At 37.6% G+C, this 27,931-nt stretch overlaps 1 protein-coding gene across 1 annotated transcript in view; it reads right to left on the bottom strand.

Annotated features, from left to right (window-relative positions):
* Positions 1 to 27,931, bottom strand: part of LOC117292446 (myosin-1-like) — a 99,799-nt gene that overhangs the window by 4,570 nt on the left and 67,298 nt on the right. Inside the window, exons 6-23 of the mRNA XM_033774482.1 lie at positions 22,331 to 22,427; positions 14,760 to 14,837; positions 14,255 to 14,414; positions 12,083 to 12,186; positions 10,436 to 10,562; positions 8,951 to 9,069; positions 7,962 to 8,097; positions 7,240 to 7,376; positions 6,456 to 6,629; positions 5,838 to 5,938; positions 4,883 to 5,082; positions 4,491 to 4,554; positions 4,194 to 4,302; positions 3,475 to 3,574; positions 2,963 to 3,069; positions 2,559 to 2,653; positions 1,067 to 1,255; positions 506 to 605 (exon numbers count right to left, since the gene is read on the bottom strand). Coding sequence (XP_033630373.1) covers positions 506 to 605; positions 1,067 to 1,255; positions 2,559 to 2,653; positions 2,963 to 3,069; positions 3,475 to 3,574; positions 4,194 to 4,302; positions 4,491 to 4,554; positions 4,883 to 5,082; positions 5,838 to 5,938; positions 6,456 to 6,629; positions 7,240 to 7,376; positions 7,962 to 8,097; positions 8,951 to 9,069; positions 10,436 to 10,562; positions 12,083 to 12,186; positions 14,255 to 14,414; positions 14,760 to 14,837; positions 22,331 to 22,427 — 2,197 coding nt within the window. The remainder of the gene's footprint in view (positions 1 to 505; positions 606 to 1,066; positions 1,256 to 2,558; positions 2,654 to 2,962; positions 3,070 to 3,474; positions 3,575 to 4,193; positions 4,303 to 4,490; positions 4,555 to 4,882; positions 5,083 to 5,837; positions 5,939 to 6,455; positions 6,630 to 7,239; positions 7,377 to 7,961; positions 8,098 to 8,950; positions 9,070 to 10,435; positions 10,563 to 12,082; positions 12,187 to 14,254; positions 14,415 to 14,759; positions 14,838 to 22,330; positions 22,428 to 27,931) is intronic.

Genomic DNA, 27,931 nt, shown 5'->3' with positions numbered 1-27,931 from the left:
CACCAGTTTCAGACAGGCGCTCCAGAGTCGCGTCAAATTAAATTCTGAATTCAGTACATGAAAAGTTTGACGCCTGAAACAGTTAAAGTTGAAAGATCGACTGTTGTGGTCTTTCGGAGCGACTCTGGATCGTCTTGGTTTCAGAGGTCGATCTTGTCATGAGCCGAGCCAATGTAAACGTTGTGTTATGTTCGCCTGTCTGAAACCAAAGTTTATTTGCTTCTATTCTGAATTATAAGTACATGTACATGAAAAGTTTCACGTCTGAAACGGTTAGGAGCAACTAGACATGTTAAAAGTCGAAAGATGGACTGTTGCTGTCGTTCGGAACAACTCTGGATCATCTTGGTTTCAGAGGTCGATCATGTCATGAGCCGAGCCAATGTAATTGTTTTGTTTGCCTGTCTAAAACCAAAATGTATTTAGGGTTGATCTAGAGTCGCTCCCAATCTATTTGGTTCGGGCACTTTGTCTTATCATGTCCGAGGATACTAAAATATCTTACCACATCCAAGCCATACACACTACATGTCTGCTGTACAATGTCTGTATCGCATCGGTCAGGCTCAGATGTCTTGCCCAAAGACGAAGTGGCAGACTGGATCCTGTCAAGACATAACAAAGAATGTTTTAACATTAAGTTCATATTATTTTTTGTTAGAAAAGTCATTGACATGGAGGAGAGTTTTTACAGAAAAGCCTTGACATTTTTTTCGTCAAGGAATTCTATAACATGAGTAGGGCATTCTGCAGAGACTGGATACATATAAATGGCGATATTAATGTTTAAACATGGAGCAATATAGATAGCTAGTCTTTAGTGCCTTGCTGAAAACACATTATCTTGGTTTTTTTCTTATTAATATTAATATTTATTTATAGTTTGCTAAAAGATGTAACTCAAGGCTTCAAATTTACTGGTTTAATGCACAGCCTGTGATGAAAGGTCACTCTGAAAATATCTTCTTTTTTTTCATTGCCTCTGGGGCATTTTAGAATTAACAGCTTGAAAAGAGACTAAGGGAAAAATTTGGTAACAAAACAAAACTCAGTGACCTATACTGACCCTTCATATATAGGCTCCACCTCAAGGCACTGCATTCTTTTACTATTGCTAAGTTTGGTTTGCAGTAGGGCTTTCAGTGTGGGCCAGTGCTTCATGCAGATCCAGCGTCTGGTAAGAGACTGTATGTGGACAGCGGCCTGGTGCTGTCTGGCATCCCGTAGACACTCCAGACACTGCCATGCTTCCTCACTGCAAAATGGTATTTTTTGAATTTGTAATTTTTATTTATATATTTTTTCCCCAAGAACATGCAGAAGTATACACATTTTGGTACTCTATAGTAAAGGTTTGCGGTAACACCATGTATTGATAATCTCTAAATTAGTTGGGGTGATTCTGAAAAGAACCGTCGGAACCACCCAATCTCTAAGCATTTCTAAGCGCTATGTGTCTTTGAAGATTATAGTAAACCAAAGCAACAACACCAAAATACAACAATACAAATGTACACAAATTATGCATGGTAAATAAATGAAGGCGCTGTGCAGTTCAGTGACATTTTAAGACTATTGACTCGATACCATAGGTTTGCAAATGTAAATGTTTATGGAACAGTCTCCCGACACATCTGCGCTCAGCAACATCACTCCAGATGTTCAAGAAAGGCCTCAAATATCACCTTTTCACCCAATGATATCTCTTGTTTCGTGTTAGACGTTTCCCTTTCCTCAATTTCTTTATTTAATTTTGTTCTTGAGTCATGTGCTTCATCAACCGCTGTGACCTAAATGAAACAGCAGTATATAAATGCATTTTTGTATTGTATTGTATTGTATTGTGTTGTGTTGTGTTGTGTTGTGTTGTGTTGTGTTGTGTTGTGTTGTGTTGTGTTGTGTTGTGTTGTGTTGTGTTGTGTTGTGTTGTGTTGTGTTGTGTTGTGTTGTGTTGTGTTGTGTTGTGTTGTGTTGTGTTGTGTTGTGTTGTGTTGTGTTGTGTTGTGTTGTGTTGTGTTGTGTTGTGTTGTGTTGTGTTGTGTTGTGTTGTGTTGTGTTGTGTTGTGTTGTGTTGTGTTGTGTTGTGTTGTGTTGTGTTGTGTTGTGTTGTGTTGTGTTGTGTTGTGTTGTGTTGTGTTGTGTTGTGTTGTGTTGTGTTGTGTTGTGTTGTGTTGTGTTGTGTTGTGTTGTGTTGTGTTGTGTTGTGTTGTGTTGTGTTGTGTTGTGTTGTGTTGTGTTGTGTTGTGTTGTGTTGTGTTGTATTGTATTGTATTGTATTGTAAGGTGTATGGGTGGGGCCCATGTCAGTTTAATATATTTCTCCGCCATTGTGGTTACTGTAACCATGGGTGTGTGGTGGGTGGATATAGTTGGGGTGACCGAGGAAGCCGTTATGACGGTTGCGTCATTAAATTGTGTAGGTGGGGGTGAGACCGCGGGGATATTTTTTCAGATCCCCTAACAAAGGCAGAAACAAGCATGAGAAAGTAAAGCTACCCAAGTCACTTTTTAGTCAGTCACTTTTTTTTTTACTACCCAAGTATTTTTCTAGTTCCTACCTGAGAAAGACGTGTCTTGTTCCCAGCGCCCATCTTGTACTGAGGTATGGCAGTTTGCTTTGATCCATGGCTTGCAGAAAACAGTCCAAAATCACCTGAAATACAAGAAATATGATTTCAGAATTGTAAGGCACACAACGATATTTCTATTTAAACTGGTTACTATAGTTCCTTTGTAAACATTATTTTGACTGTTATGAGCCCAGCCTGGACAAAGTTGGAAAGAGGCATAAATTCTAATGAATCTGTAAAGTAAAAAAACAGTATTTAAAAAACAAAAAACTAAATTTGTGAATGAAAGTTCAACATAAATCAATAAGGTCATAGCCCAAACTGGCTGGAAAAATATAGGCCTATCTATCTTTACTTAAAAACAGAAATAAATGAGCAAAACAAAACCTCACCTTGCTATCTTGCAGTGATTTTTCCATGAGCCCTTTGAGTTTTTTATCTCTCGCTAAGAATCTATAACGACTGACGAAGGACGGAAATCTTACCTGGCGTGGATAACCTTTAGAAGAAAAAACATAACAAAAAAATCATTATTGTAGTTAGTCAAAAAAAAAAAGTTTACCAAAAAAGTATCATCTGGTTACCTAAGATCTGGTGAAACTTTTATAGAAATTTAAGTATTGGTTGAAAAACAAACATAATTCCATTGAGTGGTTTTGTGAGCCTTCCTCACACAGGATCCAACGTTGTACGGTAACTCAGCACCCAAGCAGTTGAGTTCTGATTATGGTGGAGTGCCTGGGCTCAGTTTAACAAAGAGTCCAGATTGATTTTAACTTGTTTTCTTAATTGCTAAGCAAAGTTTGATGGCGATTTAATAAATGGCAAAATGATTGCACATGTGCCTGGCCGGACTGTCACGGAAACTCTCGCAAGATTTTCAAAGAAGTAAATATAGACTTACCTCCAGCCATGAGTTGTACTGTCTCCAGGAGTTGGAGATGCTTTATTTGCTTCCTGACAGCATCACTATCAAATGAGTTTGGCTCTTCTCGATCGTTAGACTAGATCAAAAGAAATGGTTCACAAAACATTTTGAACTAAATCTGTGTTTAAAGGATGTGAAACACTAAATGGTGAGATATCAATATACATTTGGTTTGCAGTAACACCATGTGTGTGTCTACTTGCCAGAGAGAGTTTGTTCTTTTGTGAATTATTTTGATACACATATTGCACAAGAAATTTTTCATTGGGGATAAAGAATTCATATTAAATTTGGTTTTGTCCTATACTGCTGTAGGGCAAAACCAAAATTAACGCACAAGGATTTAAGAATAAAAGCCATACAAACCCAAAATGGCCGTGTACATGTAGACAACAAGATAAAAGTATTATGATAATTATTAAAGGATTATTACAGAATTGGTTTGAAAAAAACATCCCTTGAAATATTTCTGTCTAAAATGTCATATTTGATGAGAAGTAAATAAAACGAATTTCCCATTTATGCAAAATGTGTAATCCGTTTGCCAATATATTTCCCGTGACCAAGATGGCCGAACGCTCTCAAACTTCTACAGGTTTGTCAGTTTATGGTGAATTACATAAAGTGCTTACACTGCCAGTAACTGTTTTGTTAGCAAAAACAATTCTGTATTGTTCCTTTAAAGTTCTACATACCCTGATGCATCTGATGAAGTGCGGAGAGGCTTGGCTCAGTGTCTTCAGCAGGCTGTCTAGTCGCACCTGAAAATCTTGACAGAGACTTGAAGATGTCTCTTCGTGTTTCCTTAAACAGAAACAAAATCAAAGTCAAAGTCTATGAGAGACACAGTGACTCTTGTACTTGCATTCAGTGCGTGCTTAAACTTTAAACTCTTTTTAAACTGAAATCTATTTTACTAATGGAATTTCCTGTTACAAGACACTTACATAACACGACAAACAATGACATCTCGATCATCAATCTTCACTTACCCTGTGTTTTCTGTTGGTGGTGGGCTCGGTGAAATTCTAAACATAAAACCTTTAGGGGATTTACCTGTGGAATAAAAAATAAAAACATTTCTTGTATGGTTGACAGTCACAAACGTATGATAGCATTTTTAGAGTAAAACTTGTTTCTGTTGAAATCACATTTTTTTCGACACTCCCTTTCTCTTGGTCAGATTTCAAACTTCTTAACGTCGTACCCAATTCGAAACCACCGTGGATGATATTGAATGGTCTGTATAGTAGATGCATTCACAAAGCATTATCACATTTAATGCTGGCAAATAAGCTCAAAACCATTCGGATAATATTTTTAAATGGTCACAAAGTAGGAGGGTTAACCTGAGCGATCACACCATTGCCTCTCTCAATCTTACCTTGTAGAGCTTTCAGCTCAGGCGCAAAGAGATACCCGGCAAAGCCAAAATTACAAGAATGCTTCTGGAAGATGCTGATGACGTCATCATCAATGACATCACGATTTGTCTTGACAAATTCACTGGCGTTGTACGTCACATCACCGGCTGAATGCTTAATAGTGAACATGTCTTTATTATCGATCTCATTCTGGAAACAACTGCAAAGGGAAAAAGCATTTTGTTTAAGTAGGGTTTGTGACTTTTCAACATCACTAAGCAGGAAGGGCTTTGGTTTTCTTCTGATACTTCCCGTCTACATGTAACAATAAATCTCATAGTGCAGATGACAAGTTTTCTTTCATAGCCAAGGGAATGAAAAACAAACTCCCTGCTCACATCATAGACTCTCCACCAATTCAGACATTTAAAAAACTTCTCCAAACCTTCCTCTTTTATTTTTCTGTCTATAGCTTCTACTATAGGTTCTAGGTTCACTGTGAAGTGTTTGGTCTTGTTAAAAGTGTATATAAATACTAACTACTATTAATATTGACTCACTTCATCCTGAGTAAAATGTTGAATTCTTACACAACCGATTCTTTTGGCATGAAGAATAAAAAATACTGTTGTCATATCCTATATACTTTCAGTAGACAAACATGCTCAAATTTGTGTATGGCCTAAGATGCATGACATAGTGTTTCAGTTGATCGATTCTGAAGTGTATGCAGCATGTAAGAACATAGATTTGTAAAATGAAGTTGTTGAAGTCTATCACCTTGATCAAGTAATTACTTTGCGTCCATTTTAAATATAACAACTGTTTCCCTTCTTTCGTCTTGAGGACATTTTGTGCATGCAAAGCATTATGACGCTTGGTACATTCATGGGCAGCAAAACAAAAGAATAAACAAAAGCAACACACTGTTCAGCTATTTTTTGGTAACTCTGTGAATCATGTCAATATACTAACCTATGACTTTGCAGTTTGTTGTTCAGGTTTTCCGTCAAGGTTTCAGAGTTGGATTTAGGTTCTAATCCTTCCTTACTGAGCAAGCTAAAAATACCAGTTTCCTGTGGAAAACAAAATCAATTTTTTTAACCAAAATGGTTCAATTCAAAATACTAACAAAACAAAACAAAAGTAACAAAAAACAACAACACTAATGCATGATTTAAACAAATTTAATCAATAATCTTAGTTCGAACAATTTAAAGTATTCAGTTAAAACACTCATTGACTCTCACTCTGATGACAGCAAGTAGAAATTTCTTTACATTTGAACAAACATATGCCAGTTCGCTTAAACAATTGTAGGATTTTGTTTGCATCGTCCACCGACATACTTTATGCAAATTGTAAAAAAGAAGCAAATTTTGTTGTTTTTGTTTTTTATTTATTTAATTTCAAATAATATTTAACTCAATCAACTATAATAATCCCACTTCTGACACCATTTGTGGTGGGAAACAACTCAGTCCGATATTAGGACTTAAAGTGGATATACAATATTATCTTTATGAAATCCACCCTGTACCTTTTCCTTATATCTGACCATTGCTGTGGTCCTTTCTCTTTGATCTGACATACCTTCAATGTGACCAGTTCAAAGCATGGCCTATTACAGCTGTAATCAACCTGCACGTCACACTGTATACTTTCTTCCCTGCAGGTGTCTTGTATTCTATTAAACACACGCTGGTTATAGAACAGCTGTAGTGTCTCGCTACAATGATTGACACATAACTGCTCTAGTCTATTGCACTGTCAATCAGAAAAAATAAATTTTAAAAATTAATAAGTGTTTCAAATGTGTACCTTCTGTGGGGATTTTTGTTGGTTTTTTTTTTTACTTTTTTTTCTTCTCTTTGATGACATGTTATTAAAGTTATGTGGCTCAGTTATTGTCGACAGATTGTTAAGCCTAATGTATATATTCATTTTAACTTTATTTGTTCGAAAAAATTTCTAATGTACACAAACTTTTGCATATATGACTTGGATAATTTATGTATATGGCTGATGGATGGGATTTATTGTATAAAGCATTTTGAGAAACATTCTACTTTTAAGTTGTGGTGTTATGTAACTATGTATAAGTTTTTATGCTCAAAATTTGCATCCGAGATGCTTTACTGTCTAAACATTTATCAGATTGGGTATTACTATTAGGAATTGTTCTTCTACCAGGGGCATGTTCGCTCCGGATCTGAAAAAGCATAACTACTTTTTGAAATGAAGTTTTCTTGTGTTAGTTTTATTGTATACATCTACATTTAAATGGGATTATAAATAAAGTTCCAACAACCAAATGTAATGCTTTGCCATTAGGCTTGCTTTTGGATATGTTAATATTTGGGGGAAACAAAATTACCTGAGTTGTTTCAAAGCCAAGCATGTCTACGATTCCAATAAAGCCCTCGCCGATGGAACCATGCGAGCTGGACGAGTGGTTAGTGGAGGACTTTGAAGGGGCAGGCGATGCCTGTCTCACAGGCTTCATACACACATCTAGATCAAAACATTTCAAAATAATAATTTTTGATAGCTGGATTGATTGTTCTAGAGAACCAACATCCAACTAATCAACATGGCCATATTTCCTGGCTCAGCTTACCGCTGAATTCTGCGCTTATGATCACTATTCTCCGCTTGTGGGCCAGTGCCAAAATATGTGCTCTAGCTGTGAAAGCGTAGAATGCATATGTGGAGTATACGCATGCACACCAGCCAAACATTCCCCTCTAACCCGTGAAAAAGGCCTGACGTAAATGCAGAATAACCTGCTTCCGTAGCGCTGGTTCTTTGCTTGCGGTAAAGCAGATCCATGAAATTTGTGCCAGCAGGTCAAACTCAACCACTCCAATACTTAAAGAATCACACTGGCTACCAATCAATGAGGGAATCATATACAAGATTCTCTTGCTGACCTAAGAATAACAGATCAGGGGAGGGGGGGATAGAGCCTTTGCCTAGGTTTTTAGAAAAACTACTAGACTCTGACTTATATTGTGGTATACTTGTGTTTCTTGTAAAACACCCTCTCAAAAACAACCTTCACAAACTTTTAAAACCCGTGATAGATATAAAGTGTACCGTTAATTCTTGAATCATCACTACTCCCCAATGAGTGACTGATGCTGAGTTTCTTTAGGCTGTTGAGCCTCTTGGTGATCGTTAGTACCGTCCTGCAGTACAAGGCTTTAGCCAGAGAGTCCCTCGTCTTGTTCGCCTAAAAATGAGATCAAACAAGTTAACTGCATCATCAGTCCTGACCTTTCTATCAAAAAATAACTTTGTTAGACTGATAGAATCAAACAAGGAAGGTAGTAGTAGCACTTAAAACCTCCTCCACCTCTTTATAAAATGTTTAGTGCCAAAGTCCTACATGTTTGATTTATTTTATGCATTAAATTATCATACATAATACAATCTTGTTTATGACTAAAGAAATAGTAATTACTTTGGGATGTACCAACGCATTTGTTTGAGGAGAAAGCCCTTTTTAAAGGCAGTGGACACTATTGGTAATTACTCAAAATAATTATTATCATAAAACCTTTCTTGATAACGAGTAATGAGGTTGAATGTATAAAACATTGTGAGAAACGGCTCCCTATGAGAAAGAAGTAATTTTCTACTGATTTGATTTTGAGACCTCAGATTTAGAATTTGAGGTATCAAAATCAAGACCATGGTGCGACAAGGGTGTTTTTTTCTTTCATTAATATCTCGCAACTTTGAAGACCTACTGAGCTCAAATTTTCACAGGTTTGTTATTTTATGCATATTATGTTCAGATACACCAAATGTGAAGACTAGCCTTTGACAATTACCAATAGTGTCCAGTGTCTTTAAAGAGAAAAAAAAAACAATTTTTAGGTTAAAAAAGCAAACATAAAAGATCACTGAAAGAGTAAACACCCCCATTTCCCCATTCTCATTCTAAGTTTTGCAACCTTGTGGTCTCATTCTAAATCTTGGTTCGGACCCTTGACACCTAGCTACCCAAGAGCCGAGTCTAGACAAAAATCCTTAGATAGCTCAAATCTTTGCTATATAAGCTACATCTAATCTCTACTCACCGTCTGTGCATCACAGAGAGATTTGAAGACCTGTCCCTTCAGACTGTTTGTTCTTGTTGTCAACCCTCGGTACAGAGATACTCCAGACACACCCAGCAGCGCTGCAACGGACTTGATTTCTAATTGCATAAGAAATGCACAAAAACATACCAAAAACATGATTAATTTCACATATATAAGAAAAAATAAAGGGTTTGGATACCTTTTGTATGACACAAACACAAACGTCCCGGATTTATATTAAACTTACATGGTTTAAAGAAAATGATAGTAGAAAGCTGTCCTTAATATATTACTTGCTAAGGTGGTGTAGTTTTTGAGAAATGAGTCAAACAATTATCATAAAAATAATTGTTGTCTCAGCGAGACGAAAATGATTTTACCAAGACATGAATCCCTATTCATTCTGAATGAAGATTTATGTAATTTTCCAGTATTTGGAAAATTGTTTTAACCATTTCTCAAAAACTACAGCACCTCAGCAAGTATATACCATCATTATCTTTAAATCGTAGTAGTTTAATGTAAATCTGTGGACGTTGTATTTTGTGTTTTACAAAAAGTACCCAAACCCTATTATAAGGCAATTCACATGATGGTCACTTGAGCTAAGAATAATATCAACAACAATTATGGCTGCAACTGCATTTTTAAGAATCTTGGGCCAAATTCACATTTGCCAAGGTCAGGTTATTGTTAGTGCTTGATTCCTAGCTAATTTTAGTTCAACAATCAAATTGCATGACGTTTTCTCTTCTACCTGGCAGCTAGCTCTATTGCATTAGGCACAATACAGTGACTTAAAAATAGACTTGAGAGAAGACCCGATAATATGCAAATATTTCCAGGCCAACACAATACCAGGGGTTTTTTTTTCAAGGATGTTTTTAGAAAAGGAAAATGTATACAAATTAAATTATATCAGAAAAGCAAAACAGACCATGTAAATATTAGGAAAACATAAATTCAGTGGATCTATTTTTTGGACTGTTTACAAAAGTCTTTCTTTACAAAATAATTTGTGCCCTGAGACCATTTTCATAGAGCTGCTTAAGCACAAAGTGATACTTAACAATTTTCTGCTAAGCAGAAATGAACAGCATATCAGTCACAGTTGTAAATGTGAAATGGTAGTTTGGCTGGTAACCCCTTATTCTTATTTTATTGTGCGTAGCTCCTTTTGCGCTTAAGCAGTTCTATAAAATGGTCTTTACAAGAATGAGAGCCATTTCCAAGTGTCATGGTTCACTATTTTAGGAGTCAAGCTGAAATGATGGCATTTGGATTAAATTCGAAGGATCTTCTGTGAACAGTATCCTCATTTCTAGAGAAATATAACTAGCTTGACTTATATAAGTAATGAAAATAATAGTTTCCTTTCATCATGCACACATAAAAGATCTGAATTCCAAAAGTCTAACGGAAAATCTCATCCCTTTGTTTAATTTTACAAAGCAAAAGAAGATTATTCCTATCCCAACTTACCATTATTTCCTTTGATGTCTAACTCATAACCTCCATCTTCAATAAACTGGACATTTCCAAGTAGTAGAATGGCCGCCAAGATTCTCATCACATCAAAAAATGGGATACCTAAAACTGCCAGCCCATTCTGAAAAAAATAATAATCAATACAATAATATGGAGTGTCATGGCCGAGCGGTTAAGAGCTCCGAATTCAAGCTCTGGTGCTTCTGTTCAGCAGAGTGTGAGTTCGAATCCCGGTCGTGACACTTGTGTCCCTAAGCAAGACACTTAACTATTATTGCTTCTCTCCACCCAAGGGCAAATGGGGACCTGTGAGGGCAGAGATGGTTCTTGTGATTGATTTAGCCGAGTAGCGCATTTGTTGCTCGAGGCTGTATACTCCCAGGGAGCTGAGATGGTTTAAGGAGTGAATTAAGGCCCAGTGACCAGGGGTAATATCTTGAAGCGCTTTGAGACACCCAGAGGGAGTGAAAAAGCGCTATATCAAAACTCAATATTATTTTATTATTATTAACAATGTACATTTTAACTTTTTGTAATGAATACTGCAGGCCTGATACTTTACAGATGCAACAAAGGCGATTGTCTCCATGCCCACTGGTCATTGCCATGGTGCCTTTGTAACGCTCCACGTGAAATTTACAATTTCCTCATAGGGTGCCCTTTACCAAAGAGAAAATGCCTTGGTGTCCTTGCCCAGTCAAGAACAAATCATACAGGCCTTGTACTGAGTTCTTATACAGTGCTCAATCACACCCCTAAGGGTATATCAAAGCACTCATTATTTGTCAGAGTCATTCTCAACTCTTTCTCAAAAGTCTATGAGAAAAGAAAAGTAATTTAGATAGAAAAAATCAAACCCATTAATACTGGTTGGACAAGGAAATACTGACAAAAAAACTTTCTTTCCCACAAGTACTTTTGTATGTGCATAATTTATTAGCTTAAAGCCTTGGTCAGACGTCACATGAAAGCAACTGCAAAGCCAACCTTTGTGACGTGACACGAACAATCACTTTGCACTGTTAATTTTCCTATTTTTTTTTTCTTTTCTTCTTTTTGCGAACCGGCTTTATTTATACAAAAGAGTATGAGTTCTTCTCAGATACATGGTTATGTATGGGGGAATACAAATATTATAGTTGAGTCAATGAAAGACACACTATGAAAAAAAACTCATTTAAAAAAATCTGACGTGAATCGGCAGTAGGCCGATGTGAAATTTCAGGGTCCAAATCATGGCTCTGCTTACACCTGAATTCTATAAAGCATGTGAGTCTATGGCTGTGCAGGGCCGTTCACAAAAGTCAATGTTTAACATTCAAATTTTTTTAATTAATTTATTCTTAATTTTTTATTTTTTTTATGTGGGTATGGGTGGGTCAAAGAAATGAATGAACGTCAGATTTTTCTTAACAAATAGGGGGCCTAAAAATATATATATATATTGACAAACGAAAGAGAAGACGACAAAATATCCAGCTGGCCAAGTTCATCCATTTAACTCAAAATTAAACTACAAAGTTGTGAACAAAATTGTGCCCAGGATTTAAGGCATTGTCTTAATAGACCATGCAAGCCTCACGCTCGTTTGAACATTTTGGGGACAACATTTATCATACACACATTGCTCTATATACTCACCCTCCAACTTTCAAATCGTATTCTGTCTCTGTCCGCATTTTCCGTTCTTGACTTGTTGAGGTAGGCTAAGGTGTGGGCAGAGCAACCATTCAGATGTAGTTTTACTAAAAACAAAAGAAATGAAACAAACAAATTATCCTCAAAAATATTTATTTGGCCAATGAAGGAGTTTTTGAGGACATCTAAAGGTAACTGCCGGGAGACTAACTGGTCAGCTACGGCTACGGCTGGATCAAAGTGTCAACATATGTGTAGTCTTGCCATAGTGGTAGCCAGAGCCACCTGGGTCAAATTTAATAGAGCTGCTAAGCACAAACAAACTGCTTAGTATGACATTTCTTCCTTGATTAAAAACAGGTATACAAACTAAATTTCCATTTGTTGCATATTGGTTGTTACTGGTGTTCAGCTTTTGTTTGCTTAGCCTGAAAATCACATGGAAATTTGTTTGGTAATCCTTTTTTTATCAAGGAAGAAGTTTTATGCTAAGGAAATTTGTTTGCTTAGCAGCTCTATGAAATTGGGCCCTGGGCTCAATTTCATAAAACATGTAAGCAACCGTGATGTGCTAACGGAGTGTCCCTTAGCAGAATTTCTATTTCATAAAGCTGTTTACCAAAAGCAAGAGTAAATGCTTGCTACATGTCACCCGCGGTTAGCAAACGAGTGACAGAACAATGCACTTCCATGGTGAACCTGCATGCACGTCGAGAGTACGGCTGCTTACTTGAGAAATCGTGGTCAGATATACTCTTTCTTATTGCTTTTGCATGTTTTTCTGCTTCAGTAAGCACAAAACTTTGCTTACCTGTAAACAGCTTTATGAAATTGGGCCCAGTCTGGTCACGGCCTGGTGTGGTTATTGACATTGTTGATGTTATTGAACCGATTGCACTGAGGGTGAACATTTGCGCAAACAACCCTTGTTATGCTTGCGCAAGCAGAACTTACCCCTGTAATTCTGAGAATTGTTCTGAATTCAGAGCTTTGTTAGGGACGATTTTGTGTAAAGAAGCAATTTCTTGGATGAGTTATTTTTAATTGTTATTATATATTCCTGTTAATGAAACCACATTTGCCTCATGGGTGAACTGGCTCCCAAGCCTGAGGAAACCTGTAAACAAGAGTGCTTTCTATGTGAACCAAAAACAATAAGCCATTTTGAGATATGGCAGACACAATACTACAACTCGGTTGGGTAAATTTGTCTGTATACACCCAAACCAAACACTGCACTCTTATCAAGTCAGCCATACCTCACAAAGGCTAATGGGGTTAAAAAAAAAAAAAAAATTATTTTATTGATATTCAACAGCGGATAGCCGCCTCTTACAGGAATCATTAAAAACTATGTATAAATATAAATATAAACATAACAACCCTCTTCCATAGGTATCCTGGTTTCGTTTTTACCGATCCTAGTATAATATGAACTACCACTTAATGTCCTATCTTAAAGGGAAGGTACACGTTTGGTAATTACTCAAAACAAATGTTAACTTCAAAACTGACTTGGTAACGAGCATTGGAGAGCTGTTGATAGTATAAAACATTGTGGGAAACGACTCCCTCTGAAGTAACGTAGTTTTTGAGAAAGAGGTAACTTCTCACTAAAATAATAAAAGACTTCTAGCTAGAAGTCTTTCTTTTATTCCTACCTGAAGGACACAAATTCGTCCAACAAGGGTGATTTTTCTTTCAACATTTTCTCGCAACTTTGATGACCCATTTGAGCCCAAATTTTCACAGGCTTGTTATTTCATGCTTATGATGGGATACCAAGTGATAAGACTGGTCTTTGACAATTACCAAACGTGTACCTTCCCTTTAAGGACACCGGACACTATGGGTAATTGTCAAAGAGCAGTCTTCTCACTTGGTGTATCTCAACATATGCATAAAATAACAAACCCTGTGAAAATTTGAGCTCAATTGGTCGTCGAAGTTAGCAGGTAATAATGAAAGAAAAAACGCCTTTGTCACACGAAGTTGTGTGCTTTCTTATGCTTGATTTCGAGACCTCAAAATCTAGTTCTGAGCTCTCAAAATACAATTTTTGAAAATTACTTCTTTCTCGAAAACTACGTTACTTCAGAGGGAGCCGTTTCTCACGATGTTTTAGCCGAGGTTTTAAAAAGGGCCTGTGAATAGATAATGGTTGACAAATCATACCTCTTTCATCTTTGCTGAGACCAGCCAGCATCTGGTAGAAGATGTTGAAGTTCCTCTCCCCAAGTCTTGGACTGACGACCCTGCCATGATCCAACCAATAACAGTGGATCTTTGTTCTATAGATGGCACAATCTGAGAGGAGAACTTCAATATAGTGACCCTGGGTGTAAAAACAAACTGACATTAAGTCACTCTTCGGTCATGCAATAAATAACGATCTTATAAGCCGATTTTCTACCTTCTGCCAACATAGCAGTTTAAAGGCAGGACAGTTCTTGTCAGCACTGAGAAGTCCCCAGAAATTGGAACAATCTACTCTGTTGCTTAGCAAGAAAATTCTCTAAAGACCAAACTCTACCTGACAAGTAGATATACACACTGTGTTACCGCGAACCAAATGTATATATTACTGACATTATTACTGCAACTTCATGAAATAAAATTCATAAGGAGAAAAGAAGTTTTTTTAAATCCTCATCTTTGTAATCCATTAAGTCTGCCTTACCATTCTACTTGAGTCACAGTTACTTGATGTCTTTGCGCAGCCCAGTGACCTGAGAACTGTAAAAGATGCAGCAAGATGCTAAAAGACAGAAAAAATAAAACAATTATCACAAATGACAAAAATGGTTCTGCAAAGTGCTCACACATAAAATTTGAGGAAAAATACTTGCCCACAAAACAAGATTATGTTTTTTCAAACTGTCTATGTACATAGTTTTGTCAGTGAGTTGTGATGACCTGCTGACATGTGACTTGCTGTACTGCTATTAATTCCACGCAACAAATTTGCCCTCACTGTTAAGACATCTTCCTGACCCCTAAAACCCGAAACACCCAACCCAAAGACAAATTTCAGGATAAGTAATTAAAAAAACAAAACTGTTAACAACCAGTTTCAATCAGAAACTTCACGGAATATACAGATTAGTGCATAAACCGACCCTTAATTATTATTTTTTAAATTCAATGTTTCCTCTGACCACCTAGCTAAATGACATTTTCACAGGCAGGTTAAATTATTTGTTCATTGAAAAATTTGAAAACAGAATTAAGAAATGAGTTAACAATTTTGTTTTCAAAATCCGATGAAGTAGGCCCTATACCCCACCTCCATTAGTCTAGGTTCCTAGACCATTGGTGTTGCGTGGTCTCACACAACCAACGTTCCGATTATGCACGGCAAAAACTGTACGCGCTTGTAATGAACGAACGCTAGCGGGCGCTCTGTTTCTCTGATTTCCTGTGCTCACCAAGGTCTAGGACATTTGCAACGACGGGTCTTAACTTTTTTATTGTTTTTCGGCAAATCTCCCCCGACTTTCCGGTGGAGCCAATCAGAGGCTGCGTTGCGGTTGGCTCATGAATAATTCATCATTGTTGTGCATGCAGTGTAAATGCATGCAGTAATGCATTGCATGACTTTTGCTATACTCTGCATGTGTGTGTGGGTATATGTTTTTATCGGAGTATAATAATGTCCAGATCAGTAGGATTTGAAACTTTGCCACATGGTGGAAATACGATAAAGAAAGGTTTGCGGTACCACCACTATGTATAATATCCAGATCCAGACTACTGCATTGCCATGATGCAGCTTGAAATGCGATCGTGGCGTTATGCTCCCGACGTGCCAGGGCCCACACTGATGAAGCCTGTATTGGCTAAACAATTTGCTTATAGTTAGCACAAAATAGTATTGCTTAGCAGAAACTGGTTACCAGCCAATTTTTAATTAAATTTGAAATGTTGTAGACTTATGCCTAGTGCCCACCTAAATGTTTGGATAGTAAAGAAATTTTGTACAGTATTTTCTGCCAAACAGATATTAACTGGTGGGCCCTGTAGTGTTATTCACAGTGAAAGTTTTTTAATCTTGGGGGAAGGAAATCTTGAGGGATTCAAAAGCGTCTTTGTGAGGATGTATTTTGAAACGTAACCGTAGCTGCAGATCTTGGAACGTATCTTTGAGTGTATAAGCGTAGCTGAGTAGCTGCGTAGCTTAAAACGTAACAGTATCTTTTGGAGCGTAAGCAAATCTTGGAACGTAATTCGTAGCTGCGTATCTTGGAACGTAAGCGTAACTTGACATGGGATTGAAAGCGTACCTTTTGATATTATAGCGTAACTTGAAGGAACATAAGCAGATCTGTAAGCGCAGCTGAGTAGCTGTGTAGCTTGGAACGTTGACATCTTTTGGAACGTAAGCATATCTTGGACTGAAGCGTAGCATCTTGGAACATAAACGTAGCTGCGTATCTTTGAACGTAAGCAAAGCTTGACTCGGGCTTGAAAGCGTACCTTTTGATATTATAGTGTAGCTTGAAGGAACGTAGACCTAAGCGTATCTTGGAACGTAAACGTAGCTGCGTATCTTGGAATGTAAGCGTAGCTTGACTCGGGCTTGAAAACATACCTTTTGATATTACAGTGTAACTTGAAGGAATGTAGACCTAAGCGTATCTTTGAATGTAAACGTAGCCGAGTAGCTGCGCAGCTTGGAACGTAACCATATCATATTTTTTGGAATGTAGTCGTAACAATATCTTTTGGAACAACTCATGAGAAATTGCGAATTTTGATTGCTTGTCGGGTGGCGACTACTGCTATTCAACTCCCAGTTATTTGAGGCAAATAGTCAGGTCATAAATTCCACTAGTTGCCCAGTTTAATCATTACCTCAAAAATAACTCTTCATTCACAGAATTAAAAAATAATACTTTGTTTGGCAAAATTATGCTTTGAGGGAATTTTGTTTTAGCATTATTTTTATATCAACCTTTTATAAAAAATTCTCATAATATTTTTAAGCTACTCACACAATAACACTGTCAATATAACCATGGAGGTAGATGCGATATTCCTACGTTTTGACATCATCAAAATTACCTAAAACTCATAACAAAAAGAAACTAGGGGGCCATGAATCAAAATGGAGCATATTGGAACGTTGCGATCATAAGAAACAACGGAGTCGACACCCGCAAGCTGGGAGTTCATAGCGCCCGGGATTTAACACCTCCAACCCCCACGAGACACGGCATGGGCGGTACGTGATATTCCACAAGGCTTATTTCACTTTCCGATTGCTCCACGCCGTGGGGCCATACAAGCGTCCGTTACACGGACTCTCTGAATGCTAATCTTACGTTCGATTTTTGACCATTATTTACGATTTCAAATCGTCACGTATCCATAATCTGAATAGGTAGTCTATACTTAAAATTTCACTGTTTTCCTTTTAATAGGCCTATACTGACCACGGAATTACTCTTGATTATTAAAAATAGCTCGCCGATCACATTGACCTTTGACTCGGTCTAGTTTGAATAGTCATCTTCAACCCGTCACGTGATATGAATAATCGAGTCATTTGCATAGTCTGGCCACGCCTTCAATTTGCAAATGTCCTAGACTACACCTCCATGAACACCAGGGTTGCAGTTGACACTACCCTAAAGGATTACACTGGGGGAGGGGTGGGGGCTGTGGTAAAAGATTAATCCTATAAATCAAGCCTTTGCAGGAAAAAAACAAGTCCTCAACAGATGTAGGTATTTCAAGGACCTTTTCAATTTACTTCTTGAGACAAAAACAAAACAAAAATGTGACTTGATGGATGACTTGGGATCTTCACATGGAAATCTGAGCTGGTCATCAAGAAATAAGGCACAGGCATGCCAAGGTGGGGATACATGTAGTGGAATCCTGTTGAAAATTTGAGCTGATCAAAAGATGAGGGGGGGGGGGGGCCTTTTGGGCATCCTCCCAGAAGTCTTAAAAGGCACTGGACACTTTTGGTCATCACCAAAAGTTATAGCCTAGCAAAATACAATAAATATCCTCAGCAGAAACACAACAAGATCTTTAGGGGGAAAAAACACTTAAATTGTAACTGTCACTTATTTTCTGCCTAATATTCCCAATAAAATATCTTCATGTCTTTTCACCTCCCAGTCTTCAAGAAGCTCCTGCAAACCAAGATCAATTACTAAACAAATAATGACCAATTTGGACAACTATAGCCCGCAACTTGTGTGGCCGGTAAAAATAGAAAGCTTGTCTGAGTTCTCTGTATAATTGGCATTCCTTGAGCTTAAGGATGATAACAACACAAAAACAAACCCATCAAGGACTGAAATGGCAACAACTAAAGTAAGCACTTCAAGTCACCTGGAAGTGGTATTTTTTCAAAATAAAGCTTTTGTCACTAGTATATGTGTTTTGATGAGTGGAATGTGAATAAACAGTTAACTAAGGTTTTAAAAAATCAGTTCTTATGTTATTTACAAATTTAAGAGTAGACCCCGACCTGAGAGGGCGCTGTTCGTGACGTCAATCGAGGCAGACTTTGCCTGCAATGTGTATAGTAAACACACGTGCAAAGTACATGTACATTTTGAAAGAACACCTCCCAAGAACTTATTCAAAAGCAGACGTCCAACTACCAGGGTGGTAGACAACATTGCAGCACAGCCAGACCACTATCTTACAAATAATCAAGAGAGCTTTGCAATTGTCCCTTCCGGCAGAATGTATATTTACAGACAACCCACAGCCTCCTTAAAAGTATTGTATCAAGAAAGTCAACTCAAACATCAGAGATAGGATTTGGGGGAGACCTACACCTCCCTGTCTGGTCTTAGATAAATAACAGGCTTCCCCCAACCCCCATTTGTAGACAGTGACAACCACTTTACAAGACTTTGAAATATTTAACGCTCCATTCCAGCACAAAAGATCACTAACAATATGTGGTTTTACCATTCTTTGAGGATTTACTGGTATGACTCTGAACAACATGAACATTTTTTTGGGGGTGGCATTTTATTGTCTGAAACTGAAATTTTACTTGAAACGAAAGACATACTCTGTACTTTAAAGGGAATGAATACATTTGATAATCACTCTTAAATTAATGGCAAAAAAAACAACTATTGGTTAGAAGCATATCTACACTATACAGCAGCTTTCGACAGTGGATATGTAAAAATATATAATATTTTTAAGACCATAAATTTAAAACTGAGAATGCTTGTCAGAATATTCCTTTTACTTTATAATGGATTATTCTCCCTGATTTGTCGACGATATTTTAAAAACCTGACCAGTTCCAAAACCAAAGGTACTCTTTATCTCAAAAGACACAGTGCACAATTGTTAATTATACAAAAATAAAGTTATCAAAAGCTCACCAAACAGTTTAGAAATCAGAATTAGCTGGAATAAGCTATGATATAAAATGTCTTCCCCTATTCCTCCTAGAGTCCTACCATATTTTGGTGACCAGCAAATAAGCTGAGAGACAGGTTCTCTGATGTTTCTGTAAAAGTGCTCTGTTAGTATCAGACAACGCTGTTGTCTTTTAGTAGATACATGTACTTTTGGATCATTGCCATACACTTCAGTATTTGAGTCCAGTGTACATTGAATCATTTTTTGCATAAGTTTTGGAGACAGCACCCATCCAGTATCAGCAACACATTTCATAACCAAGAAAACCACAAAATACATTACATGGTGACAAGACGTGACAAAATTCAAAGAGATTTTTCCACTCCACTGATGACCAGTACAATTTTTATGGTTATTTATGGCTTTGTGCCAGTGACACTTTAATCACAAGGCCAACTCACACATCTCTGTGAAGACATTTTCTTTGTGAAACCGTTCCCTATTACGCAGACTATGAAGTGTGAAATGTTCCTTATTAAGAGTGTTTCTTATCAAACGGTCTTTTGTGCATGGATGTATTTTTGGAACATTCTCGTTTTCGAGGTGTCAAATGTCTACAGATATTTTTTATTTATTTATCCATTAAGAAGCTTTCATGATAGTGAGCCAACAACCAATCAATCAAATAATACCTAGGATAACGACAACAGACTTTACGCTTCGTAAACTTTCTCAATTTAAGGGAGTTACCTCAAGGCAATAGTGTCCTAACAACAATACAATATAAAGTGCCATTGGATTTTTTGTCTGACTCTTTTTACTAACAAAGGCAAAGTGACTAAATTGTGAATCAGGTTGGCCTAGGGCCTTCTATTCCTGCCGTTCGCCTCGTGGACCCTGGTTCAAAGCCCCCTCAGACATGCTGCGCCCAATTTCATAAAGCTGCTCAAGCACATAAAGTAGCTATGCACAACAAAAATGAGCTTACAAGAATAAGGTAACCAGTCAAACTACCATGGCACATATACAAATTGTGACTGGTATCCTGCTCATTTCTGCTCAGCAGACAATTGTTAAGCAATATTTCATGCATATAAAATTGGGCCCAGGAAAATTGCATGTAGACTGGGTTTTCAGTCCCTAACTGATTGCATGGGTTTCCCCTATTGGGGTTTTCCTCCCACATCTAAACGCTGAGTCACACTGCAGTAGTAATGAAAACAATAACGATCACGACGCAGAGCAAACGCATTCTAATGGTTCAATTCGCCCACGCTCATTCAACCAATTTAAGGCGCGTACATTTTTAACGTTCTCCTTTTCGTTCTCCTTTTCAAGAATAAGGTAACCAGTCAAACTACCATGGCACATATACAAATTGTGACTGGTATCCTGCTCATTTCTGCTTAGCAGACAACTGTTAAGCAATATTTCCTGCATAAAAAATTTGACCCAGGAAAATTGCATGTAGACTGGGTTTTCAGGCCCTAGCTGATTTGCATGGGTTTCCCCTATTGGGGTTTTCCTCCACATCTAAACCTTTCATAATCATTCTGTTTTAGAGCTAATTATGCTGTTAGATTTCCTTAGTATGCTGTTAGATGCCTAATTATGCTTGTAGATCCCTGATTTATGCTAGTTTGGATTAAATATGTACATAGTACTATGACCCTTTTCATTACAGTCAACAAGTCAAACTGGTTTTTTTAAATTTACCATAATGCGATACAAATTTTCAAAAAGACAAGCACTTTACAGGAGAGTTTCCTTTAAATACAGATTACAAAAAGGGTTGCAAGACCTGCTGATCGCGTTTTGCCCAGGGGTTTATCCTTTTCAGTGACAAGCAAGCAGAACCACTGAGCTTGTCATTTTTCTAGTCCATTAGCTTTTCCACTGGTCCATGTTAAAGAAAGTTCCGTTCGGCATTGTCGATTGTATTGGACTTGAAGTTGAAGCTTTGTGCAGAATCTGGGCAGCTTTTAACTGTGGGGAGCAATGAACTAATGACTTCCCCTGTGACTTATGAATCAATACAGATGTTTGAGGTTGAACAATCGATATTAGCTCCCCAAGGTACGGGAAGTTGAACCATGGAGGTAGAAATTTCTACCTCCATGGTTGAACAAACTAGTTTTTAAGGTGAGCCCAAAGTAAGCCATGCTATTGTTTCTTTATACCTCAGACTTCACTAGGAGTGCGTTTTGGCGACCCCAACAAAAAACTGTTTCGGTTGTTGGTCGTTGGTTCTGCTGTTCAGACTGAACGATAACCGAGTTGTGAGCTCGGTTACCGTATTGGTTATGATGTCAGAAACAGTTTTTGGTTGGGGTCGCCAAAACGCACTCCAGTTCAGCATCAGTGAGCTCAGGAAAAACACTGATTGACATTTATGTGTGCCTTTATCTTTTTCTGGCATGTAGCTAGCGACGTTCACGCGTGCTCACTACATCAGTGCAACAGTTACACCACTGCTTTGTAAAGCGCATGCATATAGTTTTTTCTATTTGATCAGGTGAGTCACTTAAAGTTTTCAAGAAACATCTAAAAACTATCCTGTTCAATGGTTGATTGCTATGGACCAACTGTCTTTGCAATTATTAGTGCCTTTATTTATTCACCTATAAATTGTATTGGGTTCTTTTTTTTATTCTTTTTTTTTATAAGCGCTGTGGTACCCTGTGTAAGAGGGCTCTCTCTGTTAATATTATTAGACTGTTGCACATCAGACAGTTTACTATGCATGCGTTACTGTCCATGAAAACTAGGAACTTGGTCAACAGCAAAAATAGCATCCCACACGTGGTGGTAAATGGACCAGTGAGAGTTCATCTCTCGGTCATGAATATGTATGAGGTTAATTTTTTATGGACACATTTTAGGGGAAATAGATGAACATACCTTAAAAGTATCCGTTTCAGTTCCTCCACCCGCCTGTCTGTACAGTTGTCTAAGAAGAGATTGAGATGTGTGAGTTTTCCCGCTACCGCTCTCACCACTGTGGATTGAAGAGAGAAAAAAGAACAAGAGAAATTTGATTCATGTTTCATATTTAAAGTTTATAAAGTTGGTGTTAATAGTATTTTTATACATGTAAGAATAAACTATAATAACAGTGTACAAAAATGTAATCATTCTCTTTTGAGGGAGTGTGGGCTCTAAAAATAGCTGGTTTGGTCTTGACGTTTCAAACAGTATAGACGATGTGACCTATGTTTACATTCAAACCGCCCTCTGTTGACAAAACACTATATACGTCATGTTTCGCGGGGCACTGAGTTGCGTAGTCACAGTAAGATTGCGTACACTCTCTAGCTGGCTGTGCGTAGTCATAGTAAGATTGCGTACACTCTCTAGCTGGCTGCCAAAACACAAAGGTTTTGCCCGGCGGTATGCACGCAAATCATGTTATGGTTTTCGTGTGAGGTCAGAGGTCACATCGTCTATACTCTGCTCATCTTAGTTGCGGTACCTGCTGCTAAATATAGGATTCGAGATGCCTCTAAGCTACTGAGCAATCTTGGGTCTAGTTGGTTTAAAGACACTGATCTAAAACTGCACAGGTCGTGGGTTCGAATCCCACCTGTGTAATATGCGTGTGATTTTGTTTTTACAGGCACCTCAGGAAAATACTTAGTATACAGTGCTAACTCACATCGATGCTTACGGGTAAAACCAAAATAAATATTCCTTATCCCCAATGCAATTTTCCACTAATTGAAGAGAGATTTTACTCATGTTTCATATATCCAATTCATAAAGTTGGTGTTTATAATGTTTTCATGTTTGAATTAAACATTTTCATGGGGTGTGCAGTTTTTTGTATGTTTTTTTTAACAGCTGAACAAGTTGACAAAACAAGATCTGATGGCACTCAGAACAGGACTCTGTCTTTCAGTTCTTTCCATACACAAACAAATCACCCAAGTTACAACAAGAATTTACACAACAAAAAAAGCTAATTACGAAAGATCTTCAGAAGTTGAATTTCTACAAAAGCTGCAAACAAATTAGCCAAGGCAATTAGTTGGGTGCTTTCACTGACAAATTCCTTCTATTTTTCCACTCCATTCGACACTAGATTTCAAAGAAGTCCAGTTTCAATTCTTGACATCTCTTACATCTGTCTCGACCCAACATCTCGAAGGGGGTAACACAGCGAATCTTAAAGCAAAGTGACAAAAAAGCCTCTGTTTTTTTCTATGGCCCTCTTCAAAAGCTTTAAACCGGACGACCTGCTATCCAAACTCTCTCTATTTTTCTACACCTCTTAACAAGAAGAACCAAGTGGCTCCAAACAATGCGAGCTCTCACAGTGGAAAGTGTCCTGAACCAATAACCTAGAAATCTACAACCGCAATTATCAACTGATGGATTCGATCGACGTGAATTTGTTGGATCAAATGAAGACTTCTTTTATCATCTTTTCAGACGAGAGAGGGTTTGGGTTAGTAATCATCCCCTTTTCTGTGACAGTCTGTGCCGTAGACAAAAGACCATCAATTCTCATGACTCAGTGTTTGAAGTTAGATTGAGGTTTTGGTGGAGTAACAAACAAAAGCAGTAAAAGCAGAATGGGTAAACAGTTTGTGGGGAAAAGGAAGTTTTTTGGAACAGGATAAATATTCCCTTTGATGAATGGGTTTATGCATGGTTGCAAACCACAGGAATGAGCTGCCATTGGAGTGCAAAGTCTCCATGGCAAAGTACCCAGACCAAAAAATATTTGCTGCAGAGACGTAAACAACATTCCTGAAAGAATAAACTTAACTTTTAATTTATTGTTAAGTCCCCACAAGTAATTTCAGTCAAAACAATTTAAAGAGGAATGCATGACTCTCCATGTATGTTGACAGAATGTACAACTATTGGTACTCCAAACCTTTTACAAATAGACCCTTGCATGAAGCGATTTTCATCCGGTAATTTTGCATAGCAATTTTTTAGCCATGTTTTGTGCACATTGAATGCTACTATTGAGTGGCAAATGATGATTTTTGAGTAGCAACAACTTGTGCAGCATTTTGCTCTGCTACATGTATGTATGGGAAATCATTCACTACCTTGTATTTGCTTCAAGACGCACATGACTGACAAACCTGTGATTAGGGGGGGGGGGGGAATGGTCTGAGACTGAGACTTTAACAATAGACCAATACAACGTGCACCAGGCGCACAGGGTGTTGAGCACTGTGCGCCATTTGCTGCAGTGTACATGTGCCTAGTTTTGTGCACAAAGACATGAGGAAATCATGTTCCTTTTCACTCTTTATGGAAATTAAATGTTTTCCTCAACGACTTACACAATTTCCTTAACAGTACGTCATGATACACTAATGTAGATCACTGACCACAACTAAATAGAAACCGAATCATTTTGAAAACGAAGCTTGTCTTAGGTGAGTTAGGGGAGAAAAGACGCGGAAACTGCATATCAGTCAACATCGGCAGAGTATTTTGTCAGAATTTCAGTATTTTGCTCTGTGCTTAATTAAAAGAAATTATCAAGAATAAGCTTGGGCGATATCGATTTATTTTATTCACGATATATCACCGACAATATATCGCGATATTCGATATAATCGCGATTAATGAAATTTTACATCATCTGTCTTAAAACTCCAAGTGAAAGTTGTAGAAGAGACAGTCCTAGCATAAGAGAGGTGTTCTAATGACCTATTCTTCTGGTTTTACTCCAAACCTATGGGGTACAAGATGTCTCAGCTAGCAAATACATCGCAATATTTAATCGATATATCGATATCGCGATATATCGATATTTCGATTAACACCAAATCCATCCGATATTGAAATCGTGTCCAAATTAATATCGCGATATTCGATAATATCGTGATATCGCCCAAGCTTAATCAAGAATGTAGTACATCGTTATATCATGTAGCCATGTCAGGGAAATTGCATAGATTGTCAGGGAAGACATTCAATTCCCATAAAAAGTGAAAAGGGAAACGATTTTGTGCACAACATTAGGCACAAAGTACACCGCAGCAGTGGCTCCAAGCACTTGCGCACCTGGATTTGTCTACAGGCTATAAGTTTAGTAGACCAAAGAATTAAGGGACCATAGAATAACATTAACTTCAGAAATCCCTACATTTTCAGTTTTTACAAACAACATTTTTCAATTTTTCTCAATGCGCCGAGTTTTTGATTGGTGAGGGCGCTCTCAATAGTATATTTATCACTTACAAATACACGCAATTCATCCTGCTGTATTATTCGGCTCCCTCATCCGGTCAAAAATAGGGTGCATTACTTTGTGAGCAGGTAATACATGCTATCAGCATATCATTGTATCAGTGCAATCATGGAGGAAAAAGTGTTCTTATTCCTCCATGGTGAAGCAAGGTTGCAACTCAATAGTGTGTAACAAAGTCATATCTCACTCGTCATCCATAGATACTTTTACACGTCAGGGTTATTTCAAGCAAGATACCAACTTTTCACATTCTAAAACTTGCGTTTCTTTCAAAAAGGAACTCAAAGGTTAAAACCACCTTTAGCTTTTAAGCACTGTGTCAACACATGGTTAACACATAGATGGGGGCTGCAAAATGTATCAAACTTCTCTTTTCTTCCACACTTCCATGAAGTAACAAAAGTTTCAAAGACTAGCAAGAACTGTTGACTTTCTAAGGCCAAACAAAATAAGAAACATGTTTAGCATCTCGCCTGCTTCCTTTTTAATCATTATTTTACCGGGGGAAAAATGATACACTTTTACGATCCCAGACAACAAAAAACTGTGAAAAAAAGCCCAGCTGGTTGTCTGAAAGAAAAAACAAGTCCTCCTTTTTTCAAAAAGAAAGGACGCTATAACATGTTTTTGATTTCATTTGGCCTAAGATCTCCGAGAGGGTCATTTATCAATTTTCTGGAAAGAATCTGACAAGGACATAGCCTCGTCAAAGGATTTCAATGACTAATTAATCACAAGGATCAGAATTTTTGAGGAAATGATAAAGAAGGACATTATTTGACTTTATGTGAATTTACAACTAAGTCCTTGTAAGACAATCTGAATATAAAGAAATGTTTACCATAAAGGCATTTGTGGTTCCTTCAGCTTAATGAACATTTCCGATAGTCTTTTCCAACTTAAATAAAACACCAATAAACTACAAACTAACACAAACAGGCTTTTAAAGCACAATAATGCGGTTTTTGTAATTCAAGTTTTTTGTTTGTTTACCCAACAGTTAAAATACACTGCAGTTTCCAATCCTGCGTAATATATTCAGCTTGCTGAAAAAAACCCAGAAAAAACACCCTTTTCCTTTAACCAACAAACAACCCCAGAAAGTTCTCCTTTTTATAAACCAACAAACAAGCAAAACAACCAAGCAAAAACACCTTTCCTTCAACTTTCAAATTACACTTCACTAACCTTTAAAAAAAAACTGCAACAGTGCAATAATATCAACAATATCCACTTCAGAAAGCATTTCATAATAAAAACTCAATAAAAATGTCCACACAAAAAAAGGCGATAAGAATGAAAGAGCAAACCCCTGCCCCTAAAGCGATGCCATTCCAGACCAGACCCATTACCAGGCTCAAACAAAACCATCCCAACAAAAAAACCTGAAATCTCTGAAGCTTTTATTCCCCTCTCAATTATCCTGAATGTCAATCCATGGACAACAAAAGGTCTTTGTGAGACTCCTTTTGAACACCAAGGGTTTAAGGGATCAGTAAATCACAGAGGGAATTGGGGTATTGTTGGTGTAGAGGTCCCAGGTGGGAGCTCACCTGCCTAGTCCCAGGTCCCTAATGGGGGTGCTTTTTTACTGCCATATGAAGCGGCTATACACAGGTTAAGTGGTCTCACCCCCAGACATGTTTTGTTGGGTGTTTTAAGATTTTTTTCGACACACATGTAAAAGTCAGGGGCAAGGACCGATCAGCCAATTTATGTTTCCTGAAATCAATCTCAATTTGAGAAGGGTATACTATTGACGTCTGATACAATCATCGTCAGTGTACCACATTGAAATGTTGCAGTAGAACAGTTGTAAAACAGCATGAGGAAGTTTGAGGGCGAGCTATTAAAAAAGGACCTAACTACAAAACACTCTGATCTTGAACTGGAATTTCTTTTGGTATGAGATGACAAATTTGAAAAGTTAAAAATGTGTCTTGAATATTAAGAACAGAACAGTTTGGCAAAAATAAGCACTTGGTAGTAGTTTGGTCTCAAAGGAATAGCAGTATTCACACAGCTTAATACATAACTGAAGTAGCAAGAAACCAAAGTAGGGTACAACCACATAAACAGGCCGAATCCCTGCCACTTTCTTGGACCAAAATAAATTGCCAAACAGCAAAGAGGTTGCTCAGATATGTTTTTCAAAAGCTTCATCGTCACAGAGTTGACATAAGACACTGGCAGTGCCACCCCTGCCCACCTTCACACAGCATGGTATCTGCATTGCTATGTTTATTATGCTGTTTCACATCTATCTAAGAGGTTACCTCCCC

The sequence above is a fragment of the Asterias rubens genome, chromosome 7, assembly GCF_902459465.1.
Source record: "Asterias rubens chromosome 7, eAstRub1.3, whole genome shotgun sequence".
Classification (NCBI taxonomy): Eukaryota; Metazoa; Echinodermata; class Asteroidea; order Forcipulatida; family Asteriidae; genus Asterias; species Asterias rubens.
Note: the sequence above shows the minus strand (reverse complement) of the source record. Positions and strands in the feature narration are given on the sequence as shown.